The 16,896-nt window shown below is 36.7% G+C and overlaps 2 protein-coding genes across 2 annotated transcripts; both read right to left on the bottom strand.

The window, feature by feature from the left end:
* Positions 1–82: 82 nt before the first annotated feature.
* arl9 (ADP-ribosylation factor-like 9) lies at positions 83–3,505 on the bottom strand. The gene is made up of 5 exons (XM_066719771.1): positions 3,417–3,505; positions 2,942–3,112; positions 1,723–1,891; positions 1,129–1,304; positions 83–837 (listed from the first exon to the last, which is right to left on the bottom strand). The coding sequence occupies exons 2-5, from the start codon at positions 3,089–3,091 to the stop codon at positions 658–660; spliced, it is 675 nt and encodes a 224-aa protein (XP_066575868.1). The 5' UTR covers positions 3,092–3,112; positions 3,417–3,505; the 3' UTR covers positions 83–657.
* Positions 3,506–4,676: 1,171 nt separating this feature from the next.
* Positions 4,677–16,504, bottom strand: srp72 (signal recognition particle 72). The gene is made up of 19 exons (XM_066719770.1): positions 16,373–16,504; positions 15,520–15,640; positions 15,177–15,300; positions 14,550–14,693; positions 12,670–12,781; positions 12,349–12,380; positions 11,353–11,477; positions 11,141–11,198; positions 10,865–10,996; positions 10,551–10,679; positions 10,139–10,211; positions 9,628–9,692; positions 7,920–8,015; positions 7,721–7,824; positions 7,409–7,486; positions 7,120–7,257; positions 6,751–6,788; positions 6,203–6,362; positions 4,677–5,482 (listed from the first exon to the last, which is right to left on the bottom strand). Exons 1-19 carry the CDS (start codon positions 16,470–16,472, stop codon positions 5,314–5,316), a joined length of 1,998 nt encoding a protein of 665 aa, XP_066575867.1. The 5' UTR covers positions 16,473–16,504; the 3' UTR covers positions 4,677–5,313.
* Between the last annotated feature and the right edge of the window lie 392 nt (positions 16,505–16,896).

Below are 16,896 nucleotides of genomic sequence, written 5' to 3'. Positions count from 1 at the left end.
CATCCTAAAAATATATATTTGCAAATATTTAAGTGTTTTATAAACATTCTTAAAGATTAAATTAATCACCAAAAGAGGCAAGTTTTTGGTTAAAGCTTTTATTTATTTTTTTACAGAAGTTCAGCAATTTCAATTGAAAAACTGCAGCAACTAAGCTTGGCTTAAAATATTGCAGATGAGTAGATAAGGTGAATTATAGATCTACCGATTTTCACACCTCACATAGCCAAGCTTTTCATTGGTTGTAGTCGTTGTGATTATTAGCTATCAATGATAGAAAATATATTTTATGCAAATATATTCTTCAAAACAAACCAACAACCCTTTAGCTTTGTTTGTAATAAACTATATATCTTAAGAAGAAAATGTAAAGCATTTTTAAGTACAAAACCAAAACCACCAAACAATGAATATTAAAAATAATAACTTAGAAAAAAAGACTCATAGATAGTAACCAACAGGAGAACTGATGCACAACAAACCAAAAAAAAAAAAAAAAAAAGCTAACTAACCAGTTTAAATATTGTATCTTCTGAATCAGAAACACTCTGAACTGTTACTTAGGATACTTATACTGTGGGATACTCATAAAAACAAAAACAAAACAAAAACTACATTAAACATTTCTCTCACATTGGGCAAGTTATACAAATACTTTTATCTACTTTCTGACACCAGCTGAGTAATAAGCTCCCGTGCATCCTGTACGCTAGATGGGACCTGCAAGTCATCCTTTTTCACATGTGTGCTGATAATGAAGAGCTTTCTTTCATCCCCCACTTCAGACAACGACAAAGCATCATGCATCTCTGTAATACTGCAGGCACCCTGCAAATCCTACAAGACACACGGCACAAGAATTAATAGGGAAAACATTAACACAGGATAAAGCAAGGCTCATCTCAGTGTGTTCCTCTATTCATTTTGGTCTTGTGAAGTTTAAATATGCATTTTATACTCAAAAGCAACACTTTCACATTTAGTGTTTTCTTCTTGTTTTTTTTAATATCTATATGTCTAGTATTGATTGACTTCTCCCTTCTGATGGAATCGAAGGACATTTGCAATTTGCCTATTACAAGTCACAGTCTAAAGGCAAGAGTAAATGCAGTCCTTGCTGAAACTTACCTGTTTATTGACTAAAACCACTAATGGCAAGCAGGAGTCATTCTTTATCAGTCCATGAAGGTGCGTCTTTGCCAAAGGAAAGCGGTCCGGGTCAGCAGAGTCCACTACAAACACCAACACCTGGGCCTTGCCGAGGTACATATTCCAATACGTCCTCAGCTTTTCACTACCGCCAACTTCAGGGGTGACAAAATACTGTATTAACTTGTATGATTTAACGCATTACAAAACCTTCATTAACAGATTGTTTTTGTTTTGAGGTTAATTTGTCAGAAATTGAGAAACATTTTGGTCCAGCTCTTGACTGAAACCAACAGATACACCATAGGGATTGGGAGGCTTGAAAAGAAAAATCACTTGGAAATTATCTGTCCAATTGTACCCACTAAAACAAAAGGTATTATTAGTAAGTCTTCCCTTTTGTTATTCATTAAAATAGAAACTGACAGGAAAAAAAAATACAAACTGAATAAAACAAAATAGATGGAGGTCAAATAAAATGACTTTCATCTCCATGGCTGTATTATACACTTACTCCAAAACACAAGTGGGGAACAAAACAACCTAAGATGTAAACTAAAACAGTGTGTTTACTTTCTAAGAACTCAATCTGCATGTCTTCTTTATTAATGCAGACAGCATTGAAGCCTTCTGTGGGAGACACGCTCCTCTTCACAGTGCCAGTGGCCAGACAGTGCAGCACACTGGTCTTTCCAGCTCCATCCAGCCCTAGCACAAGAACCTGTTTGTTGGCAGATTTCACCTAAAAGGAAGAGGAAAACACCAATTGAAGTGAATTAAATATTGAAGGGCAAAGTGATGGAAAAAAGGGTTAAATGTTCTTATGCAAAACATTAAAAATGACAAAAACTTAAAGACCCTAGCCTAGCCCATATCTGCTGAAACCTGATCTGTTCCTGTGAGGCAATAAAAAGGGGAGTAAGACACAATGCACAAGCACCCGTTGGCATGGTGGCAAATCGAAACAGAATAAAAACAAATCAATAAATCAATAAAGATGCGTTTGCTTTAACAAATCTACAGGTGCGCCTATAAATAAAGCAAGCACTTTAATTTATTTAAAGATATGATGTGAACGGTAGAAATGCTAAAACACGCACAAACTTGGTAAATCCTACTAATTGCACACAAACACAGGAGGAACGTGTAACTAAGCGCAGGTGGAAATCTGTCACTTTAGCTTGTGGGTGACGACTGTCTACAAGACCCAGAATGCACCGCGATGGAAGACAACTTCCGGAGTCCTGGAAAACTGACAGAAACCTGTTGAATTTGTGAAAGTCCAACTCAAAATACTCCCTCTTATTTAAAAGTGCCCGAGTAAACAAACTCACTAAAATAATGACAAACAAGAAAGGGATACTGAACTGCAGCAGGGGCCAGGCTGATGAAAATGTAATAACTTTACATTAAAATGCACTTTCTATACGGTTAACTACTTGTACGGACACTGTAACGCTGTGTATATTTATATATTAAAATACACTGTTGATAAGCAACTTTGCATTGCATTTAAGAGGTATTAAGCTATTCAACTTTTTATTTTATATTTTTTACAGGAAGGCATGATTGACCCCAGTGTCACCCTCACCCTCGTCCTTCTGCATGTTATCAATCAATGCAAATCCACATCCAGTGAACCATCTTCTGAAGTACTAAGTTGTTACTTATTATCTAGGATCAGATTGAATAAAAGCTAACTAATGGCAGCGGTTATGTGAACTCAGACAGCCTCCAGGCACCCTAACTGAGGCTTTGTCTACTAGTTAGTACTAATCGTTTCAAACGTTACCTCTGTAACTGCTGGTACTTCTCCGGTATTTTCAGCGCTCGCCTTCTCCTCTTTCTGCCCCGGAGATAAGTAACTCCAGATGGCATAGGCAAATCCTCCGGTAACCGCAAAAGCAGCTCCCAGCAACCCTGCCTCTCGGACACCGGGCATGTTTCACTTCGAGCAAAATGCCTAAAAAAAGATTACAACTAAAACATCAACGATGAAAAAGCGCAGCGCATTATGTGTGCAAAAGTTTGACCGCTATAACGAGAGGGGGGGGGGGAAACAACAACAGGATACTGGCAGTGCTCCTCAATCAATGGACTACCGCAACATAAACACCAGCGCCATCAACTTCGCAAACAGAAGTTATGCGCCTTTAAATGTGAAAGCGGAAAGCCTGCTAATCGATTCTGGTGACGCAATCCCTCACAAATAACGTGACTGCAGCAATACACCCATGCAATATGCAATACAATACAATATAATCCACCTCCGAAGTCAGAGCAGGTCCACACCCCCACGCTGGGATAAACCGAAATCTCTTGACCACGCTTACGTCACAGAAGTCAAGATTAGTCTTGCCCAGCCTCTTGGGATTCATTTAATAGACATCCCTCCTGTGAGTCTTGTCCAGTGGCCATTAGTATTGCTTTAAGGAATCTTTTAGAACTAATGTATGGGAAAATATGCATTATTTACTCTACCAAAATATTTTTCGGGGTTCATGAAGTATTAAAAATGTCATCACTACGTTAAAGCATATTTAAGTAGGAGCAGGTGGTGAATGTTTTGTGAACTTCAACTGAAAATATTGAGACAAGGCATATGAACATGTTTTGAATTGAAAAACCACACGGTACTGTTTCTATTTTTAACTGTATTGTGACTTTTGATATAAACAACTCAATTTTAACAATCATTCTGCATAACACTTGGTTTCAAGGGTGTCTCTTAAGCAAAGCTGAGCAGGTCTGGCTGCACCTACTGTGCAAAAATACATCTCTTATACAACAAGTCATGCTTCTATTAACCAATTATAAATTACACACATCAGAAGTAGACAAATATAGACACTTATTTAAATTAAATGTAACAATCAACCCCTTCTCTCAGTCTAAAAGTGTTGTAACTACAAATGCCTGCGTGTGTTGTGTTTTCATGTTGTTAAATGTAACAAAACTATTAAAAATAAATGTACAAAAAATAAAAAAACTTGCACCACTAGCAATAAGTGTCCTGAAATGTCCTTGGCAACTGAAGGATGTTTAAATACTGATAATTCTATGAACATGGTGACATTTATACACAAGAGGTATACGAATTTACGGAAATGCTTTTCTATCATATGTGATTTATAACATATTGCATACCCCATAAACAGATTGCCTCAAACAGCATACTAAGGATATAGGTGCAGCTGGGGATAAAACAAATCTAATTCAAACACCTACATTGGCTGGCAGATTAACTTGAAAACCAAAATTGTCAATTTGTTTCCTCTTTGAATTTAGTATTTAAAAATCTCTCTATTGAAAACTCATCTGCCGATATGATTTGAAGTTTCCTTACATGTTGTATAGAGTTCTGAATACTGAAATTACACATGAAAGCTAATGAACACCATATGCGTTCAATGTGGGAATGTCAATTTATATTTCAGCCTTTGGTTATCTGAAGTGAATGTTTAAGTGGTTGCTAGAACAAAAGCAAGTTCAAACATTTGATACTACAGACCTGAAAGACAAACAAATATGGTGATAAACAAAGGTGTACTTTAATAAATGTCAACCCTTTAAGAATGAACAAGGAATTGTGTTGAGAGTGAAGCCAGAGTTCAGATGGTTGTCTACATGTTTTTGATTATGGAAAGGACTATAAATTCATCATGGACATCCAAACCCTACAACAAAACATATTCAGATTTGTGTATAAAGAACAAAACCTTGGACCTGGTGGTTAACATAAGCAGAAGAATACAAACAAGGTTTCAATCGATGAGCGTACAATACTTGCCTGGTATTCTGTCAATCTGTTTCACTTCTCTTTACACGTGTTTATAGGTTTAATTTCACATCGTTTTTCGTTACCATTACTTTGTCACCTTTGTCATTATGTTAACCACAGTGATTTAAAAACCTTAGCAGTTTAGACGTGTTATCTTGGAAAGCAAATGTATTTAGCTCAATATCAAGTTAAAGGGCCTGGGGGCAACAATCAAAAGTATTGCAAACATGATACACTTCCTCATTTCTAACCAGAAGTGAAACCATGTGTATATATTATATATTAAGACAAGCTCCTGCTTCTTGGTGCTTCAAACCCATGAATTATTTTTACTGTGCATTACATCTGCAGTTTTATAAAGACTCTCTCTAGGCCTCTAAGCACTACCAGCCTTTGCCTTTCTTCTTCTTCTGTTGGGGTTTCTTCCTGGTGGCTCCAGAGGCTGCTGGTTTTTGCTGTCTGGGGGGGACTATGTTGCTTGAAGCAGCTGATGTGGAAGCTGAGCCAGGTCTTGGGGAGGTGGGGGGGCTGCTTGCAGATTTACTAGCATCCCTGAAACAACAAGAACCATCATTGTATGTTCCTGACTGGCTTTGTTCTTCTTTACAGACATATATAGTCATATATACAAATATCTACATCACTTTGTAGATGCTTAACAAGAGCCCTGCAGTATAACAAGGAAAAGTTGTTTGCAGACTCAAAGCTTTATAAAAGGTTGGCTAGGAACTAAAACTAGAAATAAACATTAGATTTAATTAACTTAATTGATGTTAATAATAGTGTACATGCAGCACAGGATACCATTTAGGTTCCCAAAAATATCATAAGCATACAATAATTGTGTAATTAAGATGCGTTTCCATTTATGTCTGGTTGTTTTTCTCAATTGTAATTCATTTTCAGTGTAGGAAGACCATTTTGTTACATTAGACCTTTTTGGATAGCATTACAAGTATTTTCTAAATACATGAAGAATAAGTCATTTTATGAGAAAATTACACAAGCAGAGTTCACTTAAATCCAGTATTCAATGTATATAAACACCACTGTTAAACACTTATTAGTTTTGTCACAATGACATTTCTTTTCTACACACAAATAAACACAGGCACATTTTTTTTGCACAAATTACACTCACAGAGACCAGACCATCCTTGCCTTCTTAAATATTCCTTTAAGAAGGGTTTCTCAGCATCTGTGGGGGAACTCAACATCTCGGTTAATCAGAGACAGAGCTGTGGTTTCTAAACAGTATATGGAAGGACTTACAGTTCAGCGGATCCCCCAGACATGGCCCCCTGTGTTCCTTTGCCCACTTGCTCCTTCTTCTTGCCCTTCTTCCTCCCACGGTAGTAGGACCGTTCCCGCATCGGTAGCCAGCGCTCAGGGTCTGGAGCCACTTTAGGGTCGTAGTTCTTTGGCATTTTACCTGCAGGTGAGATATTGTGAATACTGTGTTACCCTTTAACTTCCGAGTGGCTCCCGCTAAATAAGAGTGCAGGTTTAACACACATAATAAAGTCAGTAGTTCGTACATTTGATAGATGGTGAAAGCATCATGACTGTTACTAACTTTTCCATTGTTGTACACACACAAACACACACACACACACTTTTAAACTGTTGTTCCACAAAATTCACCGATTCACCAACTAGCAAGAGGCAGCTTCTGTCCTTCACACCCTGAGTTTCCAAACCAGTAAACGAATGACATGATATGGATGTGAACCAGCCACCTAGGGTCTCCATTTCTGTACTCTTGAGTAAAGGCTTGGACTGGATGAGCCACTTTAGTAAGCAAAATTCAAAATGCTTACCCTTTTTTTTCTTCTTCTTCTTTTTCACATCCTCCTGGCTGTGAAAACAAAAGTTTACTTGAGTCTTCATAATCATTTTTTTTTTTTTTTAACAGTTTCCCAACCTTCTTCTATTCTAATTCACACTCAATTAATGTATGTGTGGCACAACAACCTCCTTCACATTCCTACCCCATTATAAACACGATTCTAATTATTACTTTGGTATAATTTACTCGTTTAAACATTTTTGAAGTGAAGATTTCTTACTACTTACAACTTACAATAGTTATAATGTTGTGTCGGTTTAATGCACACTGGTTGAATCAAGCAATGTAAGAAGGACATTTTAAATATCGAGTTTATTGAAAAACAAAAAAAAATTCTCACCCTTGTTCTTTGGGACTATTTTCCCCAATCACTTTAGCAGCCTTCTTTCGAATATATGTGGCTCCGTGCGAGTTCTCCAGCTCAACAACGTCCACATTAAAAGACATGGTGTCGGGGGATGGGAGAAATTTGCTGAGACTGAGGAACTCGGTTAAGAAATCTAAAACAAACTAGTTCCACTTCTATAGCTCCCTTTTACAAAAGACAACAATACAGGTTTACAATGAACACACACATCTAAACAGATTTTACAAAATACCACCAAAAATTCAATTCAGACAAAGGATACGATTTAGCTTTTTCTTGATCCACCAAAGAATAAGCAGAGATGAGTTGTGCAAGGGTGTGTATGTCCTTTCTGTTCTGCCTGCAAAGTAAAAAGATGTTTTCTCACGTACGTTTATGGCTTACAGATTATAAATAACAGCGATTTTGAATATATGTGGTTTGTAATAAATCTATATAGTATTAATGCACTTAGTATGGTTGGAATGTCACCATTCATGAAACAAATCACATATTTAGGCTACATTTTAAGTATCAACCTTGACTCCTCAATAAGGTTGTTGTATTAGGTGTTTAGTGGTTAAAATGTACGTACTTCCAAAGCTGCTCCAGGTCACTTATAGCTTCCTTTTTCCTTCCGTACTTCAGCTTGAAATTGGCTGCTTCCCGTACAAGAGATAGATGAACCGATGAACCAGACTAGAGCAAACCGCAAAATTAAGATTTTGTAAGATTTAAAAAAATCTCATGACCCTTGTTATAAAACTGCATTTTGAACATCACAATGAACATACCTGTTGTTTCTGGTAGTGCTGAATAGCTTGGCTGAAGATATCAATAGCACTGTCAATGTGTTCCTCATGACTGTACATTGTAACCAGAGCAGAAATCTGAAGAGAGCACAGCAGAAAAAAAAAAAAAAGATTTTTGTAAGGAAATACAGTATATATACACACACCGTAAAACTTCAATTAAACGCCCCCCGCGTTTATTCCAAATAACTGCAAGAAGCCCCGGCATCAATTGCAGATCAGCGATTGTATTAAACATTCATAAATAAAAAGACATCACGGACTCATGCAGGGTATAAAGAGCCTGGAAGCATTGCTTCTTTGTAGAAGTAGGCTAATAGGCCAGGCTTTTATTTTATTTTTTAAATTATTATTTTTTAATAATTTGCATTCCAAAGATGCAAACAAATCACATTCAATGTATGGTGAACTACACACTGGATTGAAAACAAGATACCGGTAATTCTGTTAGCAGTCTATTATTCAATATACTGTATACTATACAAACTCCCGCTAAATAAACAAAAAGCACTTCAACAAAACTGTGGAAATACGCTTTAAACCAAACTATCAACATTATGCATCATTAATGCATTGTTTATGTCACAACTGCCAGTTAGTTCAATCACTACAATTAACAGAAATACAGATATACAGCTATATGTGTGTATGTATATATATATAGTTAAACTGAGAAATAAATTAATAAAAACACACGTGATGGTGTTTTTTTTAATTAATATACGGTATATAAATTTACTGAAAACAAGAAAGATGTGTAACCGGGTGTTTATTAGAGATCGGCTTTTGTTTACGTTATTATGCAAATCAACCCGGCAACTACTGGAGACCCGGCGAGTATTGGTAGTTTTATGGTATGTATGTATTATATATATATATATATATATATATATATATATATATATATATATATATATATATATATATATATATATGGGTGTAAGTGTTCAAATGTTGAGTGTTCAAAGTTAAGTGAAACGCTTCACATACTAATCTCAGTTTGACCATCGTAGTACATAACCAGCTGCTTGAAGCAAAAAATATCATACCATCATTGTGAAAGAAACATGATCAATAACATATACAGGTCACTTTTATTCATTTGAGCAGGTTACTACATCATATCATTAAAAAGCTGTTCTGGAAAGCAGAAATAAATAAGAGCAAGATATCAAGTGACTCATAACTTGGCATATAGCCTGTAGCTATAGCTTCACTGTCTGGTACAACAGATAGGCTAAAATAGTCAAGGGTGTCAGTCCTTGTATGATACAATCTTTAACATCCAAACAATGGTTTTGTCATTTGGACTATAGATCCAGCTTTAAAAATGGGAACCTGGAAGCACACAGCACATGTAATTCCAGGATGGACATTGTACACGATACATTCACTTTGAATGTACATGTTTGAAATCTCAATAAGAGATTAACAAATAAACAACCCAATGAATAGTACAGTAAATTAATTCCAACAAAACAACGATTTAAAAATCAATCACACATATTAGTGTCCCTTATTAATTAAGATCTCTTTTCCAACAAAACTGCAAGGCTTATATCCTGACTGTTTTCCCAAGTCAAATGAGATCAAAGCTGATTCATATCAATGGTTTAATTCTCATATGAAATCAAAATACACATGGTTTATTGTATTGTGGTGTAGATAGCTTTAAAATGAAGACACTTACCATGCCTGGCTTGTGCTTAAAATCTTCGATTGTTCTCAAAATATCACATGCTTTGGTAACATGACCTTTATGGTAAAACAGAATTAAAAAGATATTTCAGTATTTTCACCATGCAGTGTTCTATAGCTACAGTGACTTTTTGGATCATGTTTGCTGGGAAGAAAACAAAACCACATGATGCAAGATGTATTATCTCTGTATAAAGGTATCAGGTAGTTCTCATTATATGATAAAGTTAATTAAAATGAACAACATTCAATTAAACATTTGGGGAATTAAACATAATTTCCAGTATCTGGTTCTCAAGTTTCTAGCTGTACAGCCTTCTGGGTGTTTACCCCAAATTACCAGCATTTTACCTCCTCCTAAGGAAAGTAAACCCTAACTACATAACTTTCACACACGTCTATTTGTAACTCACACGAGAAAACACTTTATCAAATTAATAATTCACTACTTCTAAGGAAATAAATAAATAAAAGTGTCAGTGACATCTATAAAGGTGCCCTACCTTGAATGAGATATAGCTGTGCCATGGTTAGTTTTATTTCTGATGCACTTTCAGGATGTTGTTCTGAGAATTGCTAAACAAGAATAAAAAACAAAACTATGAATTCAAAAACCAAGAATATTAATGAAAAATGATTGCAATTCATATTGCTAATTATTGAATCTACATCTAATAGGAATAAGTGTACATTTAAAGATCATTCCTTTTCATTTCCATCATCCCCTAAGCAAGAGAAAAGATAAAAGACTTTGAAAGTGACTAGCAGAATAAAAATGAATGAGAGACATCACTCTGCTTAAGATGTACATTAGCAGGAAAGTTTAATACAAATAGTTTTATTTCACACAGTGCAATCTGCAAAAACAACCCCCTACTGCTGATTCACCAACACAAATAAATCTGGGCTGGGTACCTGTAGCAGTTCTACAGCCTTCGAGTGCTGCTTCTCTCTACAGAGCTGCGCCACCTGAATCAGCACCGGGCGCGGGTGCCCCGGGTTCTGGGTCTGTAAATCGGATGCCAGTTTACGGCACTGCTCTGCCTGTAATAACAAGTCATTGTCATCAGCCTGCAAATGTATTTCACCTAGAAAGTTATACAAAAACGAATTAACATTAAACAACAAAAATGATGACGGACTGTAAAGAGACAATTTCCAGGCAGGGATTAAACAATACAAACAATAATATTAAAATATAACCACTTTTAAGATTAAGTGTAAAATACCTGATTGGTGTACATGGCTAGTAGAGCCTTGTTAAACTCAATAGCCTGCAGTTGCTTCCTGGCCAGTTTGTGCTCCACTCCATCCGCATTTGTCAACTTCACCTTTTTCTTGGAGTCGAACACATTTTGGTCCTGCATAAAAAATAAAAACAACATTTAGCAACATTTTAACTTTACACCAATCATGGCATGATAAACAGACATAAGTAAAATACACATTTATGTTCATAACTAGTAAAACTATAAAACCTAGCATAAAGTAATCTTTGCCTTTACCTTATTTATTGTAATGATGTTATTGGCCGTCACCGCCAGTAATCCCACATCTGTTGGCCTACAAAAACAACAACACAACAGCTTGTGATTGAATGTTCAAGTGCCCTGGATTTTCAAAATGAATTTTGTTTTTATTAGCAAAATTTGATCTTTCCATATGGGCTCCTTCCTCATAAGGCTGGTCATTGTCATGCTGATGCAGTGCAACTCACTTGAGTTTGATGACTTGATTGTATAGTTGCAGTGCATCCTCAGTCCGCCCCTGTAACTGCATGACGTATGCCATTTGGGAATGGATCACAGCCAGCTCAGAGTCAATATCTTCCTCTGTCATGTCCTGTTGATAACATGACACAAATGGTCACAAGACAAGTGAAACTGATTACAGCAAACTCCAGGAAAGACCTGGAACTTTTTCAACGATTAGAGTAAAAACTTAGCAGCTCAATAGTGAGGTATGCATCATTATTACAAAGTGCAAATAAATAGGGCCTGACAGATACATTGGAGCACCCATATGATCGGCCGATACTGGCCTTTTACAGAAATATCTGTATCAGCACACATTCCACCGATAATGCACCGATATATTATCAAAAACTATTGGCTAAATATTTTTTCAAATTACCATAAAATGCTTCGTCGGACTTCAGAGAAATAAATAAATACGTGTTTATTTGGTTTTAAAGTCGTTATTATATTATGTACCACATTTTTAACAATTATGGTGCTTTAGTTTTCTCTGAAAGCTTCCGACTCCACAGTGACTCATGCGCAGTGGCGCTGCACACACTACTGAGCGCCATGTGAAACAAACACCCCGACTGAGAAACACAGGGCTTGTACACCAATAAACATGTGTTTTACTAAAACACTCATAACCAATACATGTGCTGCATGTGAGTCTCCATGGTTTTGATTGATTATTTTTGTCATAACTGAAGATTACCATATATTATGGCATAGAGGGACATTTTTAATGAAATGTTAATTAAATCGCTTTTCAAAATTCACAATAGCAATTAAAACAAAGAAAAACAGTAAGTGTTGGCTGAAGATATTGACTTGGATATCAGCAAACAAAAACTCCAGATGACAAGCAAGCTCAGATCACAGTAAAACATCTAAAGAATTTGTGATAAACGCATACGACATATCCAATTCATTTAGTGCATTCAGAGATGTCACAATATTAAAAATATACTCACGGAATCCTCAGACAATGACTGTCGGCACAGCTCTAAAACAGGAGAAACAAACGTGTAATGTTTCCTTCTCTATTAATACTAGTGAAGAGCAGTCACTTCATTCATGTTTAATAAACAGATCTTTGGGACACTAATAAGTATTTGTGGATGCACACTAAAACTATATGGACATTTGGTGCATCCTTTTTCTTTAAGAATACAGCAACAAGACACACTCAATTAGACAATACAGGGGTGAAGACCTAGCATTACTAATAGTACATATACATTTTTCTAATTACTTGTAAACAAATGTTCTTTCATAACATTCTAGTTTCTTACCCTCTGCTTCTTGGAGCTTCTTCATGGCTTCTGTGAGCTTGCCTTGACCGATAAGTGTACAGCTAGAGTTGTAGCACAGCTCATAGCTGGTCTCCGGCAGGCCCAGGTCTTCCTAAGGAAACAAGGCAGGGTTAGTAAAGCTATAGTAGCACAACTCCGTAAGCTGTATAAGCCCAATAGTTTTTGGTCAAATAGTAAGACTTTATTAAACCAAAAACTGGTATTTTTTAGGTTTTTGTTGTTAAATTAATTTTAAAACATTCAATACATGGTGGACACTTATTTTAAGTACTTGCTTGTTTACAGTCACAAGTATGGCTCTACCGGTGACAGATTTTTTTGAGGGCCAGTGAAAAATTCAGAGTGAAGACCACAGCCAGCAGAACCGTTTAAGTTAACTTCATGATCTTCTTGCTGCTGTACACTCACCTAAAGGATTATTAGGAACACCATACTAATACTGTGTTTGACCCCCTTTCGCCTTAAGAACTGCCTTAATTCTACGTGGCATTGATTCAACAAGGTGCTGAAAGCATTCTTTAGAAATGTTGGCCCATACTGATAGGATAGCATCTTGCAGTTGATGGAGATTTGTGGGATGCACATCCAGGGCACGAAGCTCCCGTTCCACCACATCCCAAAGATGCTCTATTGGGTTGAGATCTGGTGACTGTGGGGGCCAGTTTAGTACAGTGAACTCATTGTCATGTTCAAGAAACCAATTTGAAATGATTCGACCTTTGTGACATGGTGCATTATCCTGCTGGAAGTAGCCATCAGAGGATGGGTACATGGTGGTCATAAAGGGATGGATATGGTCAGAAACAATGCTCAGGTAGGCCGTGGCATTTAAACGATGCCCAATTGGCACTAAGGGGCCTAAAGTGTGCCAAGAAAACATCCCCCACACCATTACACCACCACCACCAGCCTGCACAGTGGTAACAAGGCATGATGGATCCATGTTCTCATTCTGTTTACGCCAAATTCTGACTCTACCATCTGAATGTCTCAACAGAAATCGAGACTCATCAGACCAGGCAACATTTTTCCAGTCTTCAACTGTCCAATTTTGGTGAGCTTGTGCAAATTGTAGCCTCTTTTTCCTATTTGTAGTGGAGATGAGTGGTACCCGGTGGGGTCTTCTGCTGTTGTAGCCCATCCGCCTCAAGGTTGTACGTGTTGTGGCTTCACAAATGCTTTGCTGCATACCTCGGTTGTAACGAGTGGTTATTTCAGTCAAAGTTGCTCTTCTATCAGCTTGAATCAGTCGGCCCATTCTCCTCTGACCTCTAGCATCAACAAGGCATTTTCGCCCACAGGACTGCCGCATACTGGATGTTTTTCCCTTTTCATACCATTCTTTGTAAACCCTAGAAATGGTTGTGTGTGAAAATCCCAGTAACTGAGCAGATTGTGAAATACTCAGACCGGCCCGTCTGGCACCAACAACCATGCCACGTTCAAAATTGCTTAAATCACCTTTCTTTCCCATTCAGACATTCAGTTTGGAGTTCAGGAGATTGTCTTGACCAGGACCACACCCCTAAATGCATTGAAGCAACTGCCATGTGATTGGTTGGTTAGATAATTGCATTAATGAGAAATTGAACAGGTGTTCCTAATAATCCTTTAGGTGAGTGTATAATATAGTTATATTGCCTAGAGGGGAGGCAACTTTTGGGCCTTAAGCCATGGACCCCCAGAGATTTATTTTCTCCAATAATCTGCCATCCTATCCGTGCCTAATGGTTTATTTTATTTCTTTATGGTTCATTTATTTTTTGGGTGTCTTTTTTTCAATCTGTAAAGCGCTCTGTGGCTACCCCGCGAAAGGCGCTATACTAAATAAAATTGAATCGATTGATTGGTTCACTTACTGGGGGAGCGTTCTCCCAGGAGCTCATAGCTGCGATCACAGCAGACAGGTTGGTTTTCCTCTCCTCCTCGTAATCATCCTGAGAGTTTCTGATCAAGTCCTTATAGACAGCTAAGCATTCATCATAGCGCTCCAACCTGTACAACTGAGACAAGCAACTCCATCAAAACAAAGTTATTTGACCTTTAACAAAACGTACCGTTAGAGCTACACAAAATGGCAAAATATGTAGTTGGGCCTGCACCTCTATCCTACTTTAGATTTAAACAGTGACGATCTTATGTACTGTATATTATGTATTAGCTATGTGTTTGCATCTGATAATTAGCCTTAATAAATCACTGTACATTACAAGCTGACATCAGTGTAATAGGTCTACATGTGCATGCGAAATCCATTATGAAAAGGCATATAGAAACATTTGTCTTAACATATGAAAATCTATTACTGCATTGAAATATATTTTTTATAAAATAAACCTTTTCAGGAAAGCAATGTTATGATTCAGTTCTCCTAATGTATCCGTTTGTCATTTCCCAATTGTGTCCTGGTATTCTAACTGAATCAAAAATTATACTTTCAATTATATTTTGGTTATTGATTATTTGGTTCAGGTCAGAATGATTACCACTTGGCCATAGAGTTCCTTCAGTTTATCAGTCTGCTGGGTGGCACTCTCAATTGTCTTCAAGGCATTTTCTACCCGGTTCAGCCTGTATTCACTGTAGGCTTTTTCAAAGGCAATTACATCGCTACAGCAAAAAGAAAGTAAGAAAAAAAAAAGATTTAGTAGTGGCAAGAATATACATTTTTAAATATGTAAATGTAGAAAGTGTTGATGTAAGAAACAGGGATAGTTATATTGTGTCAAATAGGCTTTCTTTATCTTATATTTTACATTATAATTTTTAATATTACAAAGAAAAAACAATCATAATAGTAAATGTTCAGATTTTAAGCGATTACTTCACCTGCCAAGTACTTTTGTGTGAGTATGAATAACATTCAGGGCTTCCTTGAAACTGCCATTTTGAATAAGGCATACGACTTTACAACGCAGAGCTGTTATGTCGTCTTTACATTCCTGGAGAACTGTTAAGAAAAAGAATATACATTAACTAAATACAATCAGAATTATCTATATGAACACATACTACTTTACAACTGTAGTTAGTATGCATAGGTGCTTAAGTGAAATCCATATGCCATATAAATTGTAAATGTGTGCAACAACTTACTGCTTAAGGAAATGCAATAAACTAAAGTTGAAAGCACAATGTTTTCATTATCAAATAAACGCTGGGAACTATTACACAGTATAAGGCCAAACAGTTTGAAACACTGGATAAGGTTTTGAATTCCTCTAGCTAAAGCACACACATATATATATATATATATATATATATATATATATATATATAGCGCTAATTCCGTATCAAATCCAAGAAATATGCAAAAAAAAAAAAAAATACTTCACAACACATTAAGATGATGTTCCACCAGAAACAACACACTGCAAGTGCAATGAGCATGTCTCAAAAGACACGTATCCACAAATACACACACAAGACAGAAGCAATCAATGAAAAGAAAAAAAAGTCAATATTTACAATAATGTATTCATATACATTAATGTTCTATTACAGCTTTCAAAAATATATATTGAAATAGTATAGGTTTGCAGCTAAAATCAGTTACTTTCTAGAGTACGAGAGAGCACATATTGGAAATATGGCTCAACATAATTCACTTTCTTTATCGTGTTTAGTGAGTGGTCCTTTTCTATGAAATTGTCCGGGAAATAGGATAAGGTCGATACGTTACTTTTATTGACGGATTTGAGGGCTCGGGTAAAGTCCCCAGCCTGCCCGCAGCGGTTGACTTCAGTCCACAGCGCCGCGACAGAGACCCCTCCGCTCGCCATCTTCACCGCACACTCAGCACAGCAGCACGGAACTGGAGGATACTGTTTCCGGGGTAAAAGTGCCGTATTTGTGTGAACCAATAGCTGACCCTGATACTCATGACGTAGCCGGGTTTTTATAGCGCAGATTTCCGCAGTTGTGCAGAGCTCCAGAACTACACCGATCTCGTTGGTTGAACAGCGCAGATTTGCACAGAAATGTGGAAGTCTGCGCTACACTAATGCAACCTTAATAACGAAGTAAGCTACTTTATTACAAAAGTCTAAAATTGTTTATATTGGTTTATATTAATACAAATCGAATTCAGTAGATTAGGCTATAATCCAATAAACTGGAGGCGAATGTATTCAAATATAAATTTGATAAGGAAAACAAGCTATTTATCTCCCTTCAATAGAGAGGATCTCGTCTCAACACGAATAG

The sequence above is a fragment of the Amia ocellicauda genome, chromosome 13 (assembly GCF_036373705.1).
Source record: "Amia ocellicauda isolate fAmiCal2 chromosome 13, fAmiCal2.hap1, whole genome shotgun sequence".
NCBI classification, from domain to species: Eukaryota; Metazoa; Chordata; class Actinopteri; order Amiiformes; family Amiidae; genus Amia; species Amia ocellicauda.
Note: the sequence above shows the minus strand (reverse complement) of the source record. Positions and strands in the feature narration are given on the sequence as shown.

Coding starts and splice junctions, on each gene's coding strand:
- arl9 (XM_066719771.1), bottom strand. CDS start 3,091: ATGCCCGGTGTCCGAGAGGCAGGGTTGCTGGGAGCTGCTTTTGCGGTT. Junction 1,305..1,722: donor GCAGATTGAGTTCTTAGAAA/GTAAACACACTG, acceptor TCACCCCTGAAG/TTGGCGGTAGTGAAAAGCTG. Junction 838..1,128: donor TGGTTTTAGTCAATAAACAG/GTAAGTTTCAGC, acceptor TGTGTCTTGTAG/GATTTGCAGGGTGCCTGCAG.
- srp72 (XM_066719770.1), bottom strand. CDS start 16,472: ATGGCGAGCGGAGGGGTCTCTGTCGCGGCGCTGTGGACTGAAGTCAAC. Junction 15,641..16,372: donor CCTCAAATCCGTCAATAAAA/GTAACGTATCGA, acceptor TTTTCTTAACAG/TTCTCCAGGAATGTAAAGAC. Junction 11,478..12,348: donor AGTCATTGTCTGAGGATTCC/GTGAGTATATTT, acceptor TGTTATCAACAG/GACATGACAGAGGAAGATAT.